Here is a 16,208-nt window from a genome sequence, read left to right as displayed (position 1 = left end):
GTCTTCCAAACATGGCCCAGTAAAAACTGTCCTGGCGACAACCTTTTTTAATGATAAAATAGCTGATGGAAAGTCTCCCCAACATGGCCACAGGGATCAGTAAAACCTACCCTGGTGACAACATTCTCACTGGTGCAATAAGCGATAGAACGACCCTCTAACATGGCTCCAGGGATCAATAAAAACTGTCCTGGTAACAACTTTCCCAGTAGTGCAATAGGTGGTGGGAATACTCACCAACATGGCCACAGGGATTAGTAATAGGTGTTCTGGTGACCGTCAGTAAAACTGAGAGGTTTTAACTTCTTTTCTATCCAGAACTAGAAAAATTGGTTGGGAATATACTTTAGCAATTCAATTCTAAAGACAAGCTAACTGGTATGTGGCTATGTTTACGTTCTTGGGTGCAACCTTTGTTCCTTGTACATATCTCAGGCCTCGTACACAGAAACTTGCTGGTATTTTTTTTTGCCGAGGCAACCGGTCGTGTGTACACTTTTTGACGAGGAAACTGTCGAGGATCTCGTCGAGCCAAAAAGAGAGCATGTCTTCTTTTTCCGTGACGGGAATGGGGAAATTTGGCTCGCCGAGATCCTCAACAAGGAACTCAACGAGCAAAACGATGTGTTTCGCCCGTCGAGTTTCTCGGTCGTGTGTACGAGGCTTTACAAGAAGGCAACTGATGATCTGTTTGGTTACTATCAACAGAAACTCAATCTCTTTCACACACTTTGATGACTGAGGTCCAAATAAGTTTTTCAGTACTTCTGGGGCAAAATGTTGGCTTCATGAGTTTTTCCCTATTAAAAAATATTGACAACAAGGCACATTTTACCAACGAGGTGTCAACACAAGGTTAATAAACCACATACAATAAGATTTCTAAAAGAAGGAACTGCTCTTGTTGTTTATAGTAACCAGCTTTGCTTTGCTCTTGAATGTGGAAGATAGGAACTGACTGGTTGGTATGAGCAATAAGATACAAACCTTCTCTAGACATAGTATCACAAGGTTCAGCTGATCAATAACTGGTTGCTCTAGGGGAAAACAGACCACTCATATTTTAGACACTTTATTAGACTGTAACTTTGATGCTGGGTCAATATTGGAAAAATTGGTCTAGGGCATTCAATAAAAAGACACATGCTGTAACCTTGAGTATCCAAAATACCGATATGGTCATTGTGCAATTGAATGGCGCCTCTACTTCGCGATGTGGGGTATTGCTTTACTTCGCGGTCACAAACTTTTGCTGTAAATTAAAATTCTACCTTCTGTTTATCTCAGAAAGATAAGACAACACGGCACATTCTTGAATAGCCTGCGGTATTCTTCCTGTATCTGGAAAAAGTGAAGACAATGTGTGAAACATATGTCACCCTACAGGAAAATTATCTAAAACCAATTATTTGCATAACAGAGTAAATCATTTTCATCACACATTGAGATGGATATTTTGCCATATTTCTGAAAAGCAGTCAAAGAATTATGCCTCGTACACACGTTTGGAAAATCCATCTGACTTTTTCTGTCTGAATTTCCGTCAACAAAAATTTAAGAGCTGGTTCTCAATTTTTCCGTCAAGAAAAGTTCGTCGGAAATTCTGCTTGTGTATATGCAATTCCGCCGCACAAAAAAACATGCATACTCTAAATCAATTGGACGCATGCTCAGAATCATTGCACTTAATTTTTCTCGGCTCATCGTAGTGTTGTACGTCACCACGTTCTTGACGCTTGGAATTTCAGACAAGATTTGTGTGACCGTGTGTATGCAACACAAGTTTGAGACAAAAAAAACCACGGTTTTCTTGACGGAATTTCCAATCGTGTGTACGCGGACGGCATTAGTCCTTATTTTTCTGTTTCTGAACACATACAAGTGGGTACATTTGTTCAGATTCAGTGACTATGCTTGAGTACCCTCCAGCCTGACCCAATCCCTAAGATACAAAGGGCTAGATTCAGGTAGCTGGGCGCATTGTTACGGCAGAGAGGCAAGTGCTGTATTCACAAATCACTTGCCTCCTAAGTTACGGCGGCGTAGCGTAAATGGGGCCGGCGTAAGCGCGCCTAATTCAAATGAGGATGAGGGGGGCGTGCTCCAAAGTACGCCGCAAGGACGTATTGGTTTCGACATGAACGTAAATTACGTCCAGCCCTATTCGCGAACGACTTACGCAAACGACATAAAAAATTCAAAATTTGACGCGGGAACGACGTCCATACTTAACATTGCGTACACCTCATAGAAGCAGGAGCAACGTTACGCCGGAAAAGCCTTACGCAAACAACGTAAAACAAATTCTGCCAGGCGCACGTACGTTTGGGAATCGGCGTATCTAGGTAGTTTGCATATTCTGCGCCGAAAAGGACGGAAGCGCCACCTAGCGGCCAGCGTAAATATGCACCCTAAGATACGATGGCGTAAGAGACTTGCGTAGAGACTTACGCCAGTCGGATCTTAGGCTAATTTCGGCGTATCTTGCTTTCTGAATTCAGAAAGAAGATACGCCGGCACAGCTTTGAATTTACGCGGCGTATCTATAGATACGTCGGCGTAAATTCTTGCTGAATCCGGCCTAAAGTACGTTGCTCATGAACTTCTCTCCATGGACTTTTGTTTAACGCTGAAGTCCAGGCAGATAGAAAAACACAAATTTATTACTGCCTCAGTAAATATATATTTTTTTAAATGCAAACACTGTGAGTACCTGGATTATAATTGGCATCTTGTAATTACCTGTATTGCCAAGCTCAGACTGGAACTGGAAGGGTTAGCCAAAGAAGCCATTTAGCAGAATACAGAACTGATGTGGTAACCATGACATTAGGAGGAGAGAGGAGTGACAAGGGGATGAGCCTATCATTCTGCTGCTTTTCCTTTCACTATCCAGTCACAGGCTGGGGGAAGAGACACAACTTGTGTTGCCTAACTTGAATTAGCAACAGGGCTGTGCTGTGTGCCAGAGCTGTTAAAATCTCAAAACTGAATGGACAAAAATACAAACCATTTTGGCAGATAAACCATATTTCTTATATACACATTATATTGCCAAATGTATTGGGACACCTGCCTTTAAATGCACATGAACTTTAATGGCATCCCAGTCTTAGGCCTCGTACACACGACAGAGTTTCTCGGCAGAATTCACCGAGAAACTCGGTCAAAACCCGGATTCTGCCGAGAAACTCTGTCGTCTGTACAGTTTTGGCTCGATGGAGCCGCCGAGGAACTCAACGAGAAAATAGAGAACATGTTCTCTATTTTCTCGTTGTTCTATGGGAGAAGGCGGCCCGCCGAGCTCCTCGGCGGCTTCATCCCAAAACTCGACGAGGAACTCGACGTGCCAAGCACGTCGAGTTTCTCTGTCGTGTGTACGAGGCCTGAGTCTGTAGGGTTCAATATTGGGTTGGCCCACCCTTTACAGCTATAACAGCTTCAAATCTTCTGGGAATGCTGTCCACAAGGTTTAGGAGTGTGAAAGAATGGTAAAACATTCCCATAGACACACTCCTAAACCTCGTGGACAACTTTCCCAGAAGAGTAGAAGCTGTTAGAACTGCAAAGGGTGGGGCAACCCAATACTGAACCCTACGGACTAAGACTGGGATGCAATTAAAGTTCATGTGCATGTAAAGACAGGATTCTCAATACTTTTGACAACATAGTGTATTATTTATACCTTTATATTTAACTTTGATTGGTGTGTGTGTGTATATATATATCAAAGCATATATATTTTTATATGAATATAATTCACCACAGAGTGTATTGAGGGCTACTTGTCCTTATATCCCTTGCCACATGCTCGAGGCTCCCCCCAATGCTATTAGGCTACACACCTTGCATGGCATTGTGACACTGTGAGCATGGTAAGAGCGGTGACAGTAATATAAATAGGAAAAGGCTTTTTTTCTTAAACATTCATCTAATGATTCACTATATTTTCTATAAACCTAAGATGGCAAGTTCCTTGAGACATTTTACTTAAAGTGGTTTATGTTCTCTTCACTTCCTTGGGCATGTACTTATTCTTTCAAACAGGCTGTATACAAGAAATGTGTGAATTTCTTTATTTTTTTGGGAGGATATGCTATCTGAATAGGAATGAAAGATGGGGTTTGAATGACTACAATTGTTATTTATTTAAATTTTTTTAACTTTTTTTAATTTATTCTAGATCCTTGCTTCTAATTGTAACATGGTTTTCCATGGTATCCCTTACAGCCCTCCGCAAGCAGATGGAATGTTTTATGCAAATATTGTGACAATTATTATTATTGATCAATCATTTATTATTATTGATCATTTATTATTATTATTATTATTATTATTATTATTATTATTATTATTATTATTATTATTATCGACTGTACTGCTTGATTCACACATGTAAGAGATATTGATTAATTTGTATATACACCTAATTATAATAATGACTCTATATAATTTTAGATCATCTACCTCATGCTATTTCCTGAAGAAGTGGACAATATCTTTGCATTATATGTTATGTTCTTATCAAGTACCTTGAACCATATATAATATATTATTGATGTAAAACAATGATCTTTGCATGATGCGTAAGGATGACTGTAAAGCCCTGTACACACGGCCCAGAATCTTGTCAGGAAAAAAACGTTGTTTTTCCTGCCGAGATTCTTGGGAAAAATCTGTTGCCGGCCGAGTGTACACACGGGCCATTCAAAAGAACCGCCATTTTTTTTTTTTTTATAATTGCTTCTTTTCTTTATTATAACAAATTACAACACATACAAAAAAAAAAAAGAAACATGAACAATAGCGACCACGAGAAAAATACAAAAAAAACATCACCATACATACATAAAAGTACATAAATTACCCCCCCCCCAAGAGCACCCTCAGATTATGTCTCTTACTTCCCCTTCCCTCTTTTCCCCTCCCCCCAAATGAACCCTCCACCTACAGGAGGTAAAGGGAGATAAGTGGGAGAAAAAAAAAAGGAAGAATATCAAGTTTTAAATCTCCTTTTGAAGAAGGGAGACCACAAAAAAAAGCTCCCTATTTCGTGACTCTTTAAATCCCATCACCTTATGACCCCCATACCACACGAGAAGGAGGGACTTAATAACACCCTATAAAAAAATAAAAAATAAAGAACTTAATAGTTCTTTATTTCGTGGCTGGGACATCTCTTTGAAACCCCACTTCCCATTCTTATGACCCCATCCAACCAGAATCCTTAATAAGATAAAAGGAAAAAAAGGAGGGAGGGAAAAAAAAAAGGGAAAAATATCAAAAAATGTAAATCTCCTTTTGAAGAAGGGATACCAAAAAAAAAGGCTCCCTATTTCGTGACTCGTTAAATCCCATCACCTTATGACCCCCATACCACACGAGAAGGAGGGACTTAGTAACACCCTATAAAAAAAAAAGAAAAAAAAAAAAGAACTTAATAGTTCTTTATTTCGTGGCTGGGACATCTCTTTGAAACCCCACTTCCCATTCGTATGACCCCCATCCAACCAAAATCCTTAATAAGATAAAAGGGAAAAAAAAGGGGGGGGGGAGAACTGCTTCTCCCCTATTTCTTTCCCCTTCCCCCCAATCCGCCGTTTTTTTTTTGAATGGCATGAACACGGTGACGTCATCGACTACGACGAGCATGCGCTCCTCACATTCAATGCCGTTGCCGCCATCTTGCTACACGCTACCGCGCATGCGTCAAAGTAATTTCAAGCATGCGCGGGTTTCCACGGTGACAGGTAAGTATACAGATGCTCAGGTTTCTCTGCAGGAAAACACTGCAGAGAATCACGACGAGAAAATAGAGAGCAGGTTCTCTATTTTTCTCGTCTAGATTCTGGGCAGTTTTCTTGATGAGAAACCTCAAAGCCTCGTACACACGCACGATATACTCGGCAAGAAAGCTCTGCCAGCAGTTTTCTTGCTGGTTCTTGCCGAGTAAACCGAGTGTGTGTACGAGGCTTAAGGATTGCTTAAAAATGGTTTTCTCGGCAGAATACGTCTCCCATCGAGTTTCTGGCTGAATTCTGCCGAGAAAACCGGTCGTGTGTACGGGGCCTGACATAGAGTGCAGGTAGGAACTAGGACTAGGAGACGTCATTGCTTTCTTTCTATGTGGAAGTCATGAGGTGACTTTACAACCCCTAAACTACTTTTACTAAGTAGAGGAAAACCAGCAGATTAATAAAAAATTAAATAAACCCTTTCACGGCCTATTACAGTTGGACAGTCACGGATTTCAAATAATCTCATGGCCTCAAAATCAGACATAAACTTTTTTTATGTACTGTATATGAATTAAAAAATGTTTTGGGGGTTTTGGATAGAATAGGTAAGGTCTTAAAGCCATTAAAAATGTATATTTTCATGTTAATGTGGAGAATCCCCCAAGGTGGGGCTTTTGAGGCAACAGTAGTTAAAGTAGTCAAGTTTATACAATAATAATTTATTTAATAATCAAAAAAGGGGTACACATATATAACACAATAATAATTTAAAAACAATACATAGGAGTGTAAGTTGAAAAGAGAGTCCACATTACAACAGGGCCCTACGCGTTTCGGATTTCCCTTCTTCAGGGGCCGAGGTATATATGGAGTCAAAGTGTATTTAACAACTTTTCACTCAGGACGTTTTATCAACTTTGCACACCCCTTGATGGGACATCACAGACAGGGCCCAGAGGTTCCTTAGATGGTAACGTAAGGAATGGAGACTGGCATTTGTATCGCGATGAAGCAAGACCCTTGGCCAAAAGTGTCACAGCGTAAAAAATTATTATTTTACCTGTCCCTCTGATAGAGGTTGAGTTGTTATCTAGTTGGCCAGGGAGGTCAGTAGAGGGCTCAATAGCTGGAGGTATGAAGTGCTTCACAGCTCGTGTGAGATGAACAGCTACCACCACTGCCGTCCGCAATGTCTGGACACATCTCGGCTAGATCCGACAGGCGTACGTCTTAGTACGCCGTCGGATCTAAGCTGCAATTTTTCGGCGGCCGCTAGGTGGGGTTTCCGTCAAATTCCACGTCGAGTATGCAAATTAGCTAGTTACGGCGATCCACGAACGTACGACCGGCCCGCGCATTTTTTTTACATCGTTTGCGTTCGGTTATTTCCGGTGTATAGTTAAAGCTGCTGTTATGCACCCTCAGATTATGTCTCTTACTTCCCCTTCCCTCTTTTCCCCTCCCCCCAAATCAACCCTCCACCTACTGGAGGTAAAGGGAGATAAGAGGGAGAAAAAAAAAGGAAGAATATCAAAAGTTTTAAATCTCCTTTTGAAGAAGGGAGACCACAAAAAAAAGCTCCCTATTTCGTGACTCTTTAAAAAATCCCATCACCTTATGACCCCCATACCACACGAGAAGGAGGGACTTAATAACACCCTATGAAAAAATAAAAAATAAAGAACTTAATAGTTCTTTATTTCGTGGCTGGGACATCTCTTTGAAACCCCACTTCCCATTCTTATGACCCCATCCAACCAGAATCCTTAATAAGATAAAAGGAAAAAAAGGAGGGAGGAAAAAAAAAGGGAAAAATATAAAAAAATGTAAATCTCCTTTTGAAGAAGGGATACCAAAAAAAAAGGCTCCCTATTTCGTGACTCGTTAAATCCCATCACCTTATGACCCCCATACCACACGAGAAGGAGGGACTTAGTAACACCCTATAAAAAAAAACGAAAAAAAAAACCGTACGTACGACCGGCCCGCGCATTTTTTTTACGTCGTTTGCGTTCGGTTATTTCCGGTGTATAGTTAAAGCTGCTGTTATGGGGCGTACTCAATGTTAAGTATGACCGTCCTTCCCACGTAGAAATTTGAAATTTTTACGTTGTTTGCGTAAGTCGTTCGCGAATAGGGATTTGCGTAGAATGACGTCACCGTCGGAAGCATTGGCTTGTTCCGGGTTAATTTCGAGCATGCGCACTAGGATACCCCCACGGATGGCGCATGCGCAGTTAAAAAAAAACGTTGTTTACGTCGGGTCACAACGTATTTACATAAAACACGCCCCCCCATCACAGCCATTTGAATTCCGCGCCATTACGCCACCAAAGATACACTACGCCGCCATAAATAAATAAAAGCACCGCTGTACGAGGATCTGCCCCTTGGTCTGTACTGTATGTATAGCGATTTCTTCTTTACAGGGATAGCTAGGTTAGTGTTAAATCATGGATGTCTGTAGATGCAGGGATTTTAGTGTTAGGGTGGACTTCTACTTTAAAGCGGAGGACCGGCGGTAAAAAAAAAAAAAATCAAAAGTCAGCAGCTACAAACACTGTAGCTGCTGACTTTTAATAAGCACACTTACCTGTCCAGGTTGCCTGCGATGTCGGCTGCCCAAGGCCGATCCGTCCCTCAGACCGGGTCCCAGGTCTGCCATCCTCACTAAGGGAAACAGGCTTCACTGCCCGTTTTTTACTGCGCGAGAAGCGTGGCGCTTTGTGAATGGGCGGCTGTCTCCTGGGTAACACACAAGCAGGGCCGTTTGAAGGAATTTGGGGGCCCCAAACAAAATAGGGGCCCCCAAGCACACCCCCCGCATGTAAAGCCTACGTTAACGCTACACACATTTTTTTTCTATTCTTACCTCCCGTTCTTCCCTGTAGGCTGCCGCTGTAGCGTGGCCGAGGTCCTCTTCCCCCTGCCTCTTCCCCAGTCCCCTATCAGATAGTGCCGGGTACCGCACGTGGTACAGGAGATTCAGTTTCCTGTCTTCCCGGCCAGACTGAAAGGAAGTGAGCACTCAGTGTGCACTTCCTGTCAGTCCAGCCGGGAACAGGAAACTGAATCTCCTGTACCACGCACGGTACCCGGTCAGACTGACAGGACTCCAGGTGGAAGGAAGAGGAGCTCGGCCACGCTACAGCCTGGGAAGGGGAAGTTGGGGGCCCCACGCCAGCTCGGGGCCCCAAGCAATTGTTTGTTTTGCCTGTCCTGTAGAGACGGGCCTGCACACAAGGTCCCAGAAGACACCGCTCCCCATTTCCCAGGAGGCAGCACGTGAAGGAGAAGAGAGAAGACCTCTTGCTACAGTTCTCTTCAAAAAAGTCAATCTGGTTCTTCACTCCCTAAGGGCAATGTACAGGTTCCCCATAAGTTTTGAAAAACCGCCTTCATTTTTTCTTTGTTGGAATATCCTAAAGCTTGCTTTTCTACCCCCAGACAAATGCTTTCAGTTGTTTAGTAAATAGGCTCCAGTGGGTTTACAGAGCTCCATAAAGCCAAAGTCTTTAACATGCCTGTGCTCCCCAGCCTTTTGGAATTACCCAGTCATTTTCAGAGATAATGTATGGAAATATTCAGAGAGCACAGGAAGTGCTTTGCATACGAATGATCTCTTGTGCGGTAATTGATATGCAGCTATAACATGAGGCCAAGAAAACAAACAAACAAATAAACAAGCAATGTAACGGCAAGCGCGGACTTGCTCAATCAGACGGCTTTATGTTGCCATAAGTAGCAAAGTTACAGCATAGTTACTATTTATTAAAAGTTCTCAACAAACACGTATCCCAGGCCTTAAAAAACGTGTTACCAATAAGGATTACTAACAACAGCAGGCTTCATCATCTTCCAGAAAGGCATGGTATAAGTAAATAGAGCTTATATTGATTTAAATCACAGGTAATGGTTCACCAATTACTGTACAGAAAGCCTATTATAGCTGTTGGGTGCTGCTAACTGGCTTTGAAAATCATAATTTTTGCTATTGATGAGAAAAGTTCTGTAGTTTGCCTATAAACTGAGAACAGCTGGATGATTTTGCCTGAATAGCCATGGCACTATTACACCGGCTGCATGATTCCAATAAGAAGAAAAACTGAAAGCTAGCCAATCACCAAAATAGTTCAGCAGCCCAAGGGCAATTACAATCTTTTATATTGGCTGAACTCAATGGACGTACCTTTTTTCAACTTGGCTATGTAACTACAGTATGTAGCATCTAGATACATAAATATATTTTAATTTTGTTATATGCTGTCCTAGCACATGCATTTATTTTAATTCAAATACACAAAGGGGTTAATTTACTAAAGGCAAATAGACTTTAGACATGTGCACAACAAAAATGTTCATATTTTTTTGTTCTGTTTCGTCTGCACAACAAAAATTTTCTTATTTTTTTGTTCCGTTTCGTCTCATTCCGTAGATTCGTAAAGATTCGTAATTTCATAAGACTCAAGTTTTCCTATTCGGACCCATTCGCATTTCGTAAGACGCAAGTTTACCTATTCGGACTAATTCGTATTTCGTAAGACGCAAGTTTTCCTATTCGGACCCGTTCGCATTTCGTAAGACGCAAGTTTTCCTATTCCGACCCGTTCGTATTTTCGTAACAGTTTTATTTTAGTTTATACTGAATGATTCGTAATTCTGTCTAATTTATTTTCGTTGCTTCGAAATTCGTAATTTTGTTAGATAATAATTTTCGTTTAATGGATTCGTAATTTTGTACGCGGCTAATCCATATTAAGATAAACTTTCTTTTAAGCCCCGTACACACGGTCGGACTTTTTGCCAACAAACGTCAAAATGAGCGTTTTCCCAAAAATCTGACCGTGTGTACGCTCTATCGGACAAAGTTTTTCGGTTTCAAAAGTCCGGCCAACTCCTTTCAGACAAAAATCCACGGAAAAGTTTGAAGTCCGATCGTGTGTACGAGGCTTTACACTGTACAATGTGACTCAGCACAAAAGAGATAAGCTGATTGGCTAAAGCCTCGTACACACGGCCGAGGAACTCGACGTGCCAAACACATCGAGTTCCTCGGCCAGTTCAGCACTGAAGCCGCCGAGGAGCTCGGCGGGGAGAGAGCTCCCATAGAACAACGAGGAAATAGAGAACATGTTCTCTATTTCCTCGCCGAGCTCCTCGTCGGCTTCCTCGGCCGAAAGTGTACACACGACCAGTTTCCTCGGCAGAATTCAGCCAGAAACTCGGTCGGAAGCTGAATTCTGCCGAGGAAACTGGTCGTGTGTACGGGGCCTAAGATATTAAGTAATCACTCACTAACTACACTGCCCAGTGCCCATTCGAAAGAACGATACAAGTACACAAATTTACGAACAGACAAAGAAACGGATTTACAAAACACACAAATGAAAATACGAACATATGAATGAAAATACGAACAGACAAAGGATTTAAAATACGGAATGCAAATCGTTCGTTATAGATGTCATTTTCGTTCTTTTGCTTTTTCGGCGTTTCGTATTTTAGTAAGATTGTCCAATCATACATTCGTATTTTCGCTTGTTCGTTATTTTGCTTATTCGTAATTACGTAATTTTCCTATTTTGGTTCTTTCAGCTTTTCGGATGTTTGAATTGATACGAATGTACGAAAACTAACAAATTCGTACAAAAATTCATTTGTTATGAACTGGAATGCACATGTCTAATAGACTTGTGCGCCTTGCAAAGTACAATTGCACTCTGCAAGAGCAGTTGCTCCAGAGCTTAGTAAATGAGCAGAAGCTCTGCTGACTTCCATCATCCAATCATGTGCAAGCAACATTTTTTTTTTTGGGGGGGTATTCTTTGCAAAGTGAACCTTCATCTCATTTACTAAGCTCTGGAGCAATTGCACTTTCATCAATTAAATCAACTCCAATGGGTTGTATGGTCAAACGTATATGGGCACCCTTTCAAGTTATTGAGTTCAGGTGTTTCTGAAGAAGGTTACTGTTAATTGCACAGCGTACAAAGTAATTTTAAAACAACTTAACACTATTAAACTTGGGGCAACAGTTTGGAGAAGGCCATTTTTCTATTCCAGCATACCTGTGCTCTAGGCCAGGTGCATGAAGACATGGTTTGATGCATTTGGTATGGAGGAACTTGATTGGCCTGCAGAGAGTCTTGACCTCAACCCTACTGAACACCTTGGCCAGGTCTTCTTGTCCAACAGAAGTATATACAAAATTTTCCTTGAAAAAGTCCTTAAAATGCAAAGCCATGCCCAATGGGCAGTAAAAGTAACCTGTGAAAGTTTAGGAACAGTGGGCCAAATCCTCAAAAGGGATACGCAGGCGGAACTGCTGTTCAGCCTGCGTATCCCTGTGCCTATCTTTGGAACTGATCCTCAGAATCAGTTTTCCAAAGATAGGCAGAAGATCCGACATCTGTAAGAGACTTACACTGTCGGATCTTAGGATGCAGTACCGCATCCGCCGCTGGGGGCATTTCGTGTCGAAATGCCGCCTAGCGTATGCAAATGAGGACTTACGGAGATCCACAAAGCTTTTCAGCTTTGTGTTTTCTGCGTAAGTTTACGTTTGCATACGTAAAATTAGTTCTGCTTTTACAAAGTGTAAACTAGTAACACCTTGTAAAAACAGACCTTTTTTTCGATCGCCGCGATTTTTTTTAAATTTAGAATTTTATTTTTCGGCGCGTAACTTTTTTTTTTAACCGACGCAACTTTATTGTCCCGTCGCAATCCACAAAGCCCGACGTAACGTAATTTCGCGCGCTGCCCGTCGGGAAAATGACGTCATGAGCATGCGCAGTACGGCCGGCGCGGGAGCGCGCCTCATTTAAATTGTCATCGCCCCCTGGAGAAGAGGACCGCCTTGCGCCGGGAGAATTTAAGTTACACGGCCTGAAATTTCTAGGTAAGTGCTTTGTGGATCGGGCACTTAGGTAGAAATTTTAAGGCAGTGTAACCTAAATGGGAAAAGATAAGTTAGGCAGGATCTTTGAGGATTTGGCCCCAGGTGTCTGCTTGTTGGGTAGGTCCAGCATGGTGTGGTAGGCAACACTCAGGGGTTGATTTACTAAAGGCAAATACATTGTAATCTACATAGAGCTGTGATCTCAACCCTACTGAACACCCTTAGGTAGGTCTTCTTGTCCAACAGCAGTACCTACTGGGCACAAATTCCAACAGACACACTTCAGAATCTTGTAGAATGTTCCTAGAAGAGTGGCTGCTGCTATAGCCACAAAGGGGAGCCCACGCTATAATACTGCCCATGGTTTTGGTAAGGGATGTTCGGTAAGCTCATATAGGCGTGATGGTCTGGCGTCCACAATTGTTTGACCATACAGTGTAAATATTTGTGCAAGAGTACCGTATATACTCGAGTATAAGCCAACTTTTTCAGCACATTTTTTTTTGCACAGTACACCCGTCAACGGCCGCCGACTACAGTTATCACAGTGGGAGAAGTTGGAACTTTTGACAGAACACCTGCAACAAGGTACATGAGTACAGCATGCAACAAGGTACATGAGGCTGCCGAAGGGCACTGATGAGACAGGTGGGCACAGTGAGGCTGCAGATGGGCACAGTGAGGCTGCAGATGGGCACAGTGAGGCTGCAGATGGGCACTGTTGACCTTATTTTCCACTTACAGTAGCTGCTGCATTTCCCACCCTAGGCTTATACTCGAGTCAATAAGCTTTCCCAGTTTTTCGTGTTAAATTAGATGCCTTGGCTTATAGTCGGGTTGGCTTACACTCGAGTATATGCGGTATATTGCAATACTATTTTATACATTTGCAAACAAAATTTCTTACCTATGCACTTGCCCTAATCACAGCTCATGGTATAATGCTGTATAGATGTGCTGCCTTTCATCCTAAATGGCACTCCAATGCACATAAATAACACAACACTCAAAGCAACAACCCTTCCGTGCACCACAAAGCACAGATGTGAATGCCTGAATTGGGCAAAAATAGTGCAGACGTCCCTTTTCATACGTTGAGGCTCATTAAAGGCCCATTCAAATCGAACAAGCGAACTTAATTTAATGTACGCTAATGCATTCAAAAACACGTTAATGCACATGCAAAGCTGTGAATAGATGGTTAAAGTGTATGTAAACCACTCTTTTTTTGCTATTTTTTGGTCCAATAAATATATACTTGAAAGCGTTTTGTTATATTTGTTCTATAAGTGCAAAAAATACCTGTTGATTCTCCCCGAAATATAACAAATACCTGTTGATTCTGTCAGAAATCCAGTGAGCTCCTAATGTCCTGTGTATAATGCATTGTTAACTCAATCAGTGTTATCAGGCCTGACTAGGTCACTTCTGTGTGTAAGCAGGTGCAGTATACTTTCTCCAGTGCAGGTGGCGCTCTTCCACAGCAGCACTGTTGTTGGAGAGGAAGTCAAGAGGAACAGGGTTCCTCTATGGTTTCCTGAGTCACTGAGGAATTATCCTACTGGATGCTGCTGTCCCATGTGAATTTAGCAGCCATCTTGGGTCAGGCAAAGCTTATTTAAGACCCTGGCTCGCAGGTTTGGTGCCAAATTTTTAGAGACTGCTACCCCGCCTGTTAGGGACAGAACTAGTGGTAGGAAAAGTTCCTGATGAGGAGGGAAAGTGTAGGGTTGCATCTCCTTGGACACCATCCTGTTTAGACACAAGACAGCCAGGCTGCACACATAGGGCCAGATTCACGTAGCCTGGGCACAGCGTAACGTAACCGATTTACATTACACCGCCGCAAATTTTCTGTCTAAGTGCCCGATCCACAAAGCCCTTACCTGGAAATTTGCGGCGGTGTATCGTAAATCCGTCCGGCGCAAGGCGGCCCAATTCAAATGGGGCGGGTACCATTTAAATTAGGCGCGCTCCCGCGCCGGACGTACTGCGCATGCTCCCGACGCAAATTTCCCGACGTGCTTTGCACGAAATTACGACGAGCCGACGTTTTGTGAATCGCGACGTGAAAAAAAGACTTGCGCCGGGAAAAAGAAAAATTTTGAAAAAAATTCAAAAGCGACGCGGGAAAGACGGGTATACTTTTACATGGTGGAGTAATTTTCCACTTTGTAAAAGGTGCCCTATCTTTGCGACGGCAAACTAACACTTGCGGCGACGTAACGACGGGAAAAAGTTTCGTGGATCGCCGTAACTGCTAATTTGCATACCCGACGCTGGTTTACGACGCAAACTCCCCCCAGCGGCGGCCGCGGTACTGCATCCTAAGATCTGACAGTGTAAAACTGTTACACCTGTCGGATCTTAGGGATATCTATGCGTAACTGATTCTATGAAATGGTGCATAGATAGAAACAGGGATACGACGGAGTATCAGGAGAAACGCCGTTGTATCCCTTTTGTGAATCTGGCCCTGATTTCTTTACAGACGCTGTAATGTTCTTCACATTACTGAAAACTGTGAGTCCCCCCCCCCCCCCCCCCGGTTGTGAACTGTTGCTATTTCAATACAAGTCCATTGCACCCGATTGTGTGAATTATTTTCGCTACACCCCACCTATATGTGGACTTTGGAACACCCCTCTATGTTTTAGAGATGAGAAGGGGGTGTTCTGTAGTCCCAACTCACTTCCTGTCCTATGGCGGCAACAATGCCCCCCCAGAGATACAGTACATGGAATGAATTGCCACACTTGGACAGAAAGGGTGTTATTGGCAGATTTACCAGGTGAAAATAAAGCTGAAAAAGGGGGGGGAGCTAAAAAGGAAAACAAATGCAACCATCACATCTGATAACCTCTAATATATTTTTTGTTTTGGGGTTTAGATACACTTTCTACAACTAGTCCACTTGCATGCATTATTTTTTGGTTGCCATCCTATGATAAAGATCATTTTTCTCCCAACCTTACCGACTAGAATAGTGCATCTAACTGTAAATATTTAATATTTCTCTTTTGGCTGTCAGCATGACTTTTATTGGTATTTTATTTTTTATGTTTTTTCTTATAGTAGTTGGTAAGGCTGTTATTGTTCTTTTTTTATTACTGTATTGTTATTTTTCAATTTACCTTCTTTGATAACACACATAGGAAGATGAAGATAAACATTCCCTGGAAGGCATTGGCGATGGTGAAGAGGTAAGCTGTAACCAATGAGCCATTTACAACATGGAGGACACCAAACATCCAGGTGGCACCGAGGAGGAACAGAAGGGCAAGGGCACCCCGAGCACAGGACCTGCAAGAACAGCCATGCAATATTATGTTAAATACATACAATTAATAAAACACACGTTAAAGGCAAGACAAAGACAGAACACAACTCAGAACAAAGAAGCAAAGACAAGGTGCAAAAGACCTCAAGAAACCAATGTATTTGTTATTAACCACTTCCTTACTGGGCACTTAAACCCCTCTCCTGCCCAGACCAATTTTCAGCTTTCAGTGCTGATGCACTTTAAATGACAATTGCGCGGTCATACAACACTGTACCCAAATTAAATT

The 16,208-nt window shown here is 42.3% G+C and overlaps 1 protein-coding gene across 1 annotated transcript in view; it reads right to left on the bottom strand.

Annotated features, from left to right (window-relative positions):
• Positions 1-599: 599 nt before the first annotated feature.
• ADGRL4 (adhesion G protein-coupled receptor L4) overlaps positions 600-16,208 on the bottom strand; it is a 244,784-nt gene continuing 229,175 nt past the window's right edge. Inside the window, exons 15-16 of the mRNA XM_040360641.1 lie at positions 15,774-15,942; positions 600-1,341 (exon numbers count right to left, since the gene is read on the bottom strand). Coding sequence (XP_040216575.1) covers positions 1,279-1,341; positions 15,774-15,942 — 232 coding nt within the window. The 3' untranslated portion in view covers positions 600-1,278. The remainder of the gene's footprint in view (positions 1,342-15,773; positions 15,943-16,208) is intronic.

Source organism: Rana temporaria, chromosome 7, assembly GCF_905171775.1.
Source record: "Rana temporaria chromosome 7, aRanTem1.1, whole genome shotgun sequence".
In the NCBI taxonomy this organism is placed as follows: Eukaryota; Metazoa; Chordata; class Amphibia; order Anura; family Ranidae; genus Rana; species Rana temporaria.
The sequence above is the reverse complement of the archived record's forward strand: the minus strand, read 5'-3'. Positions and strand labels throughout refer to the sequence as shown.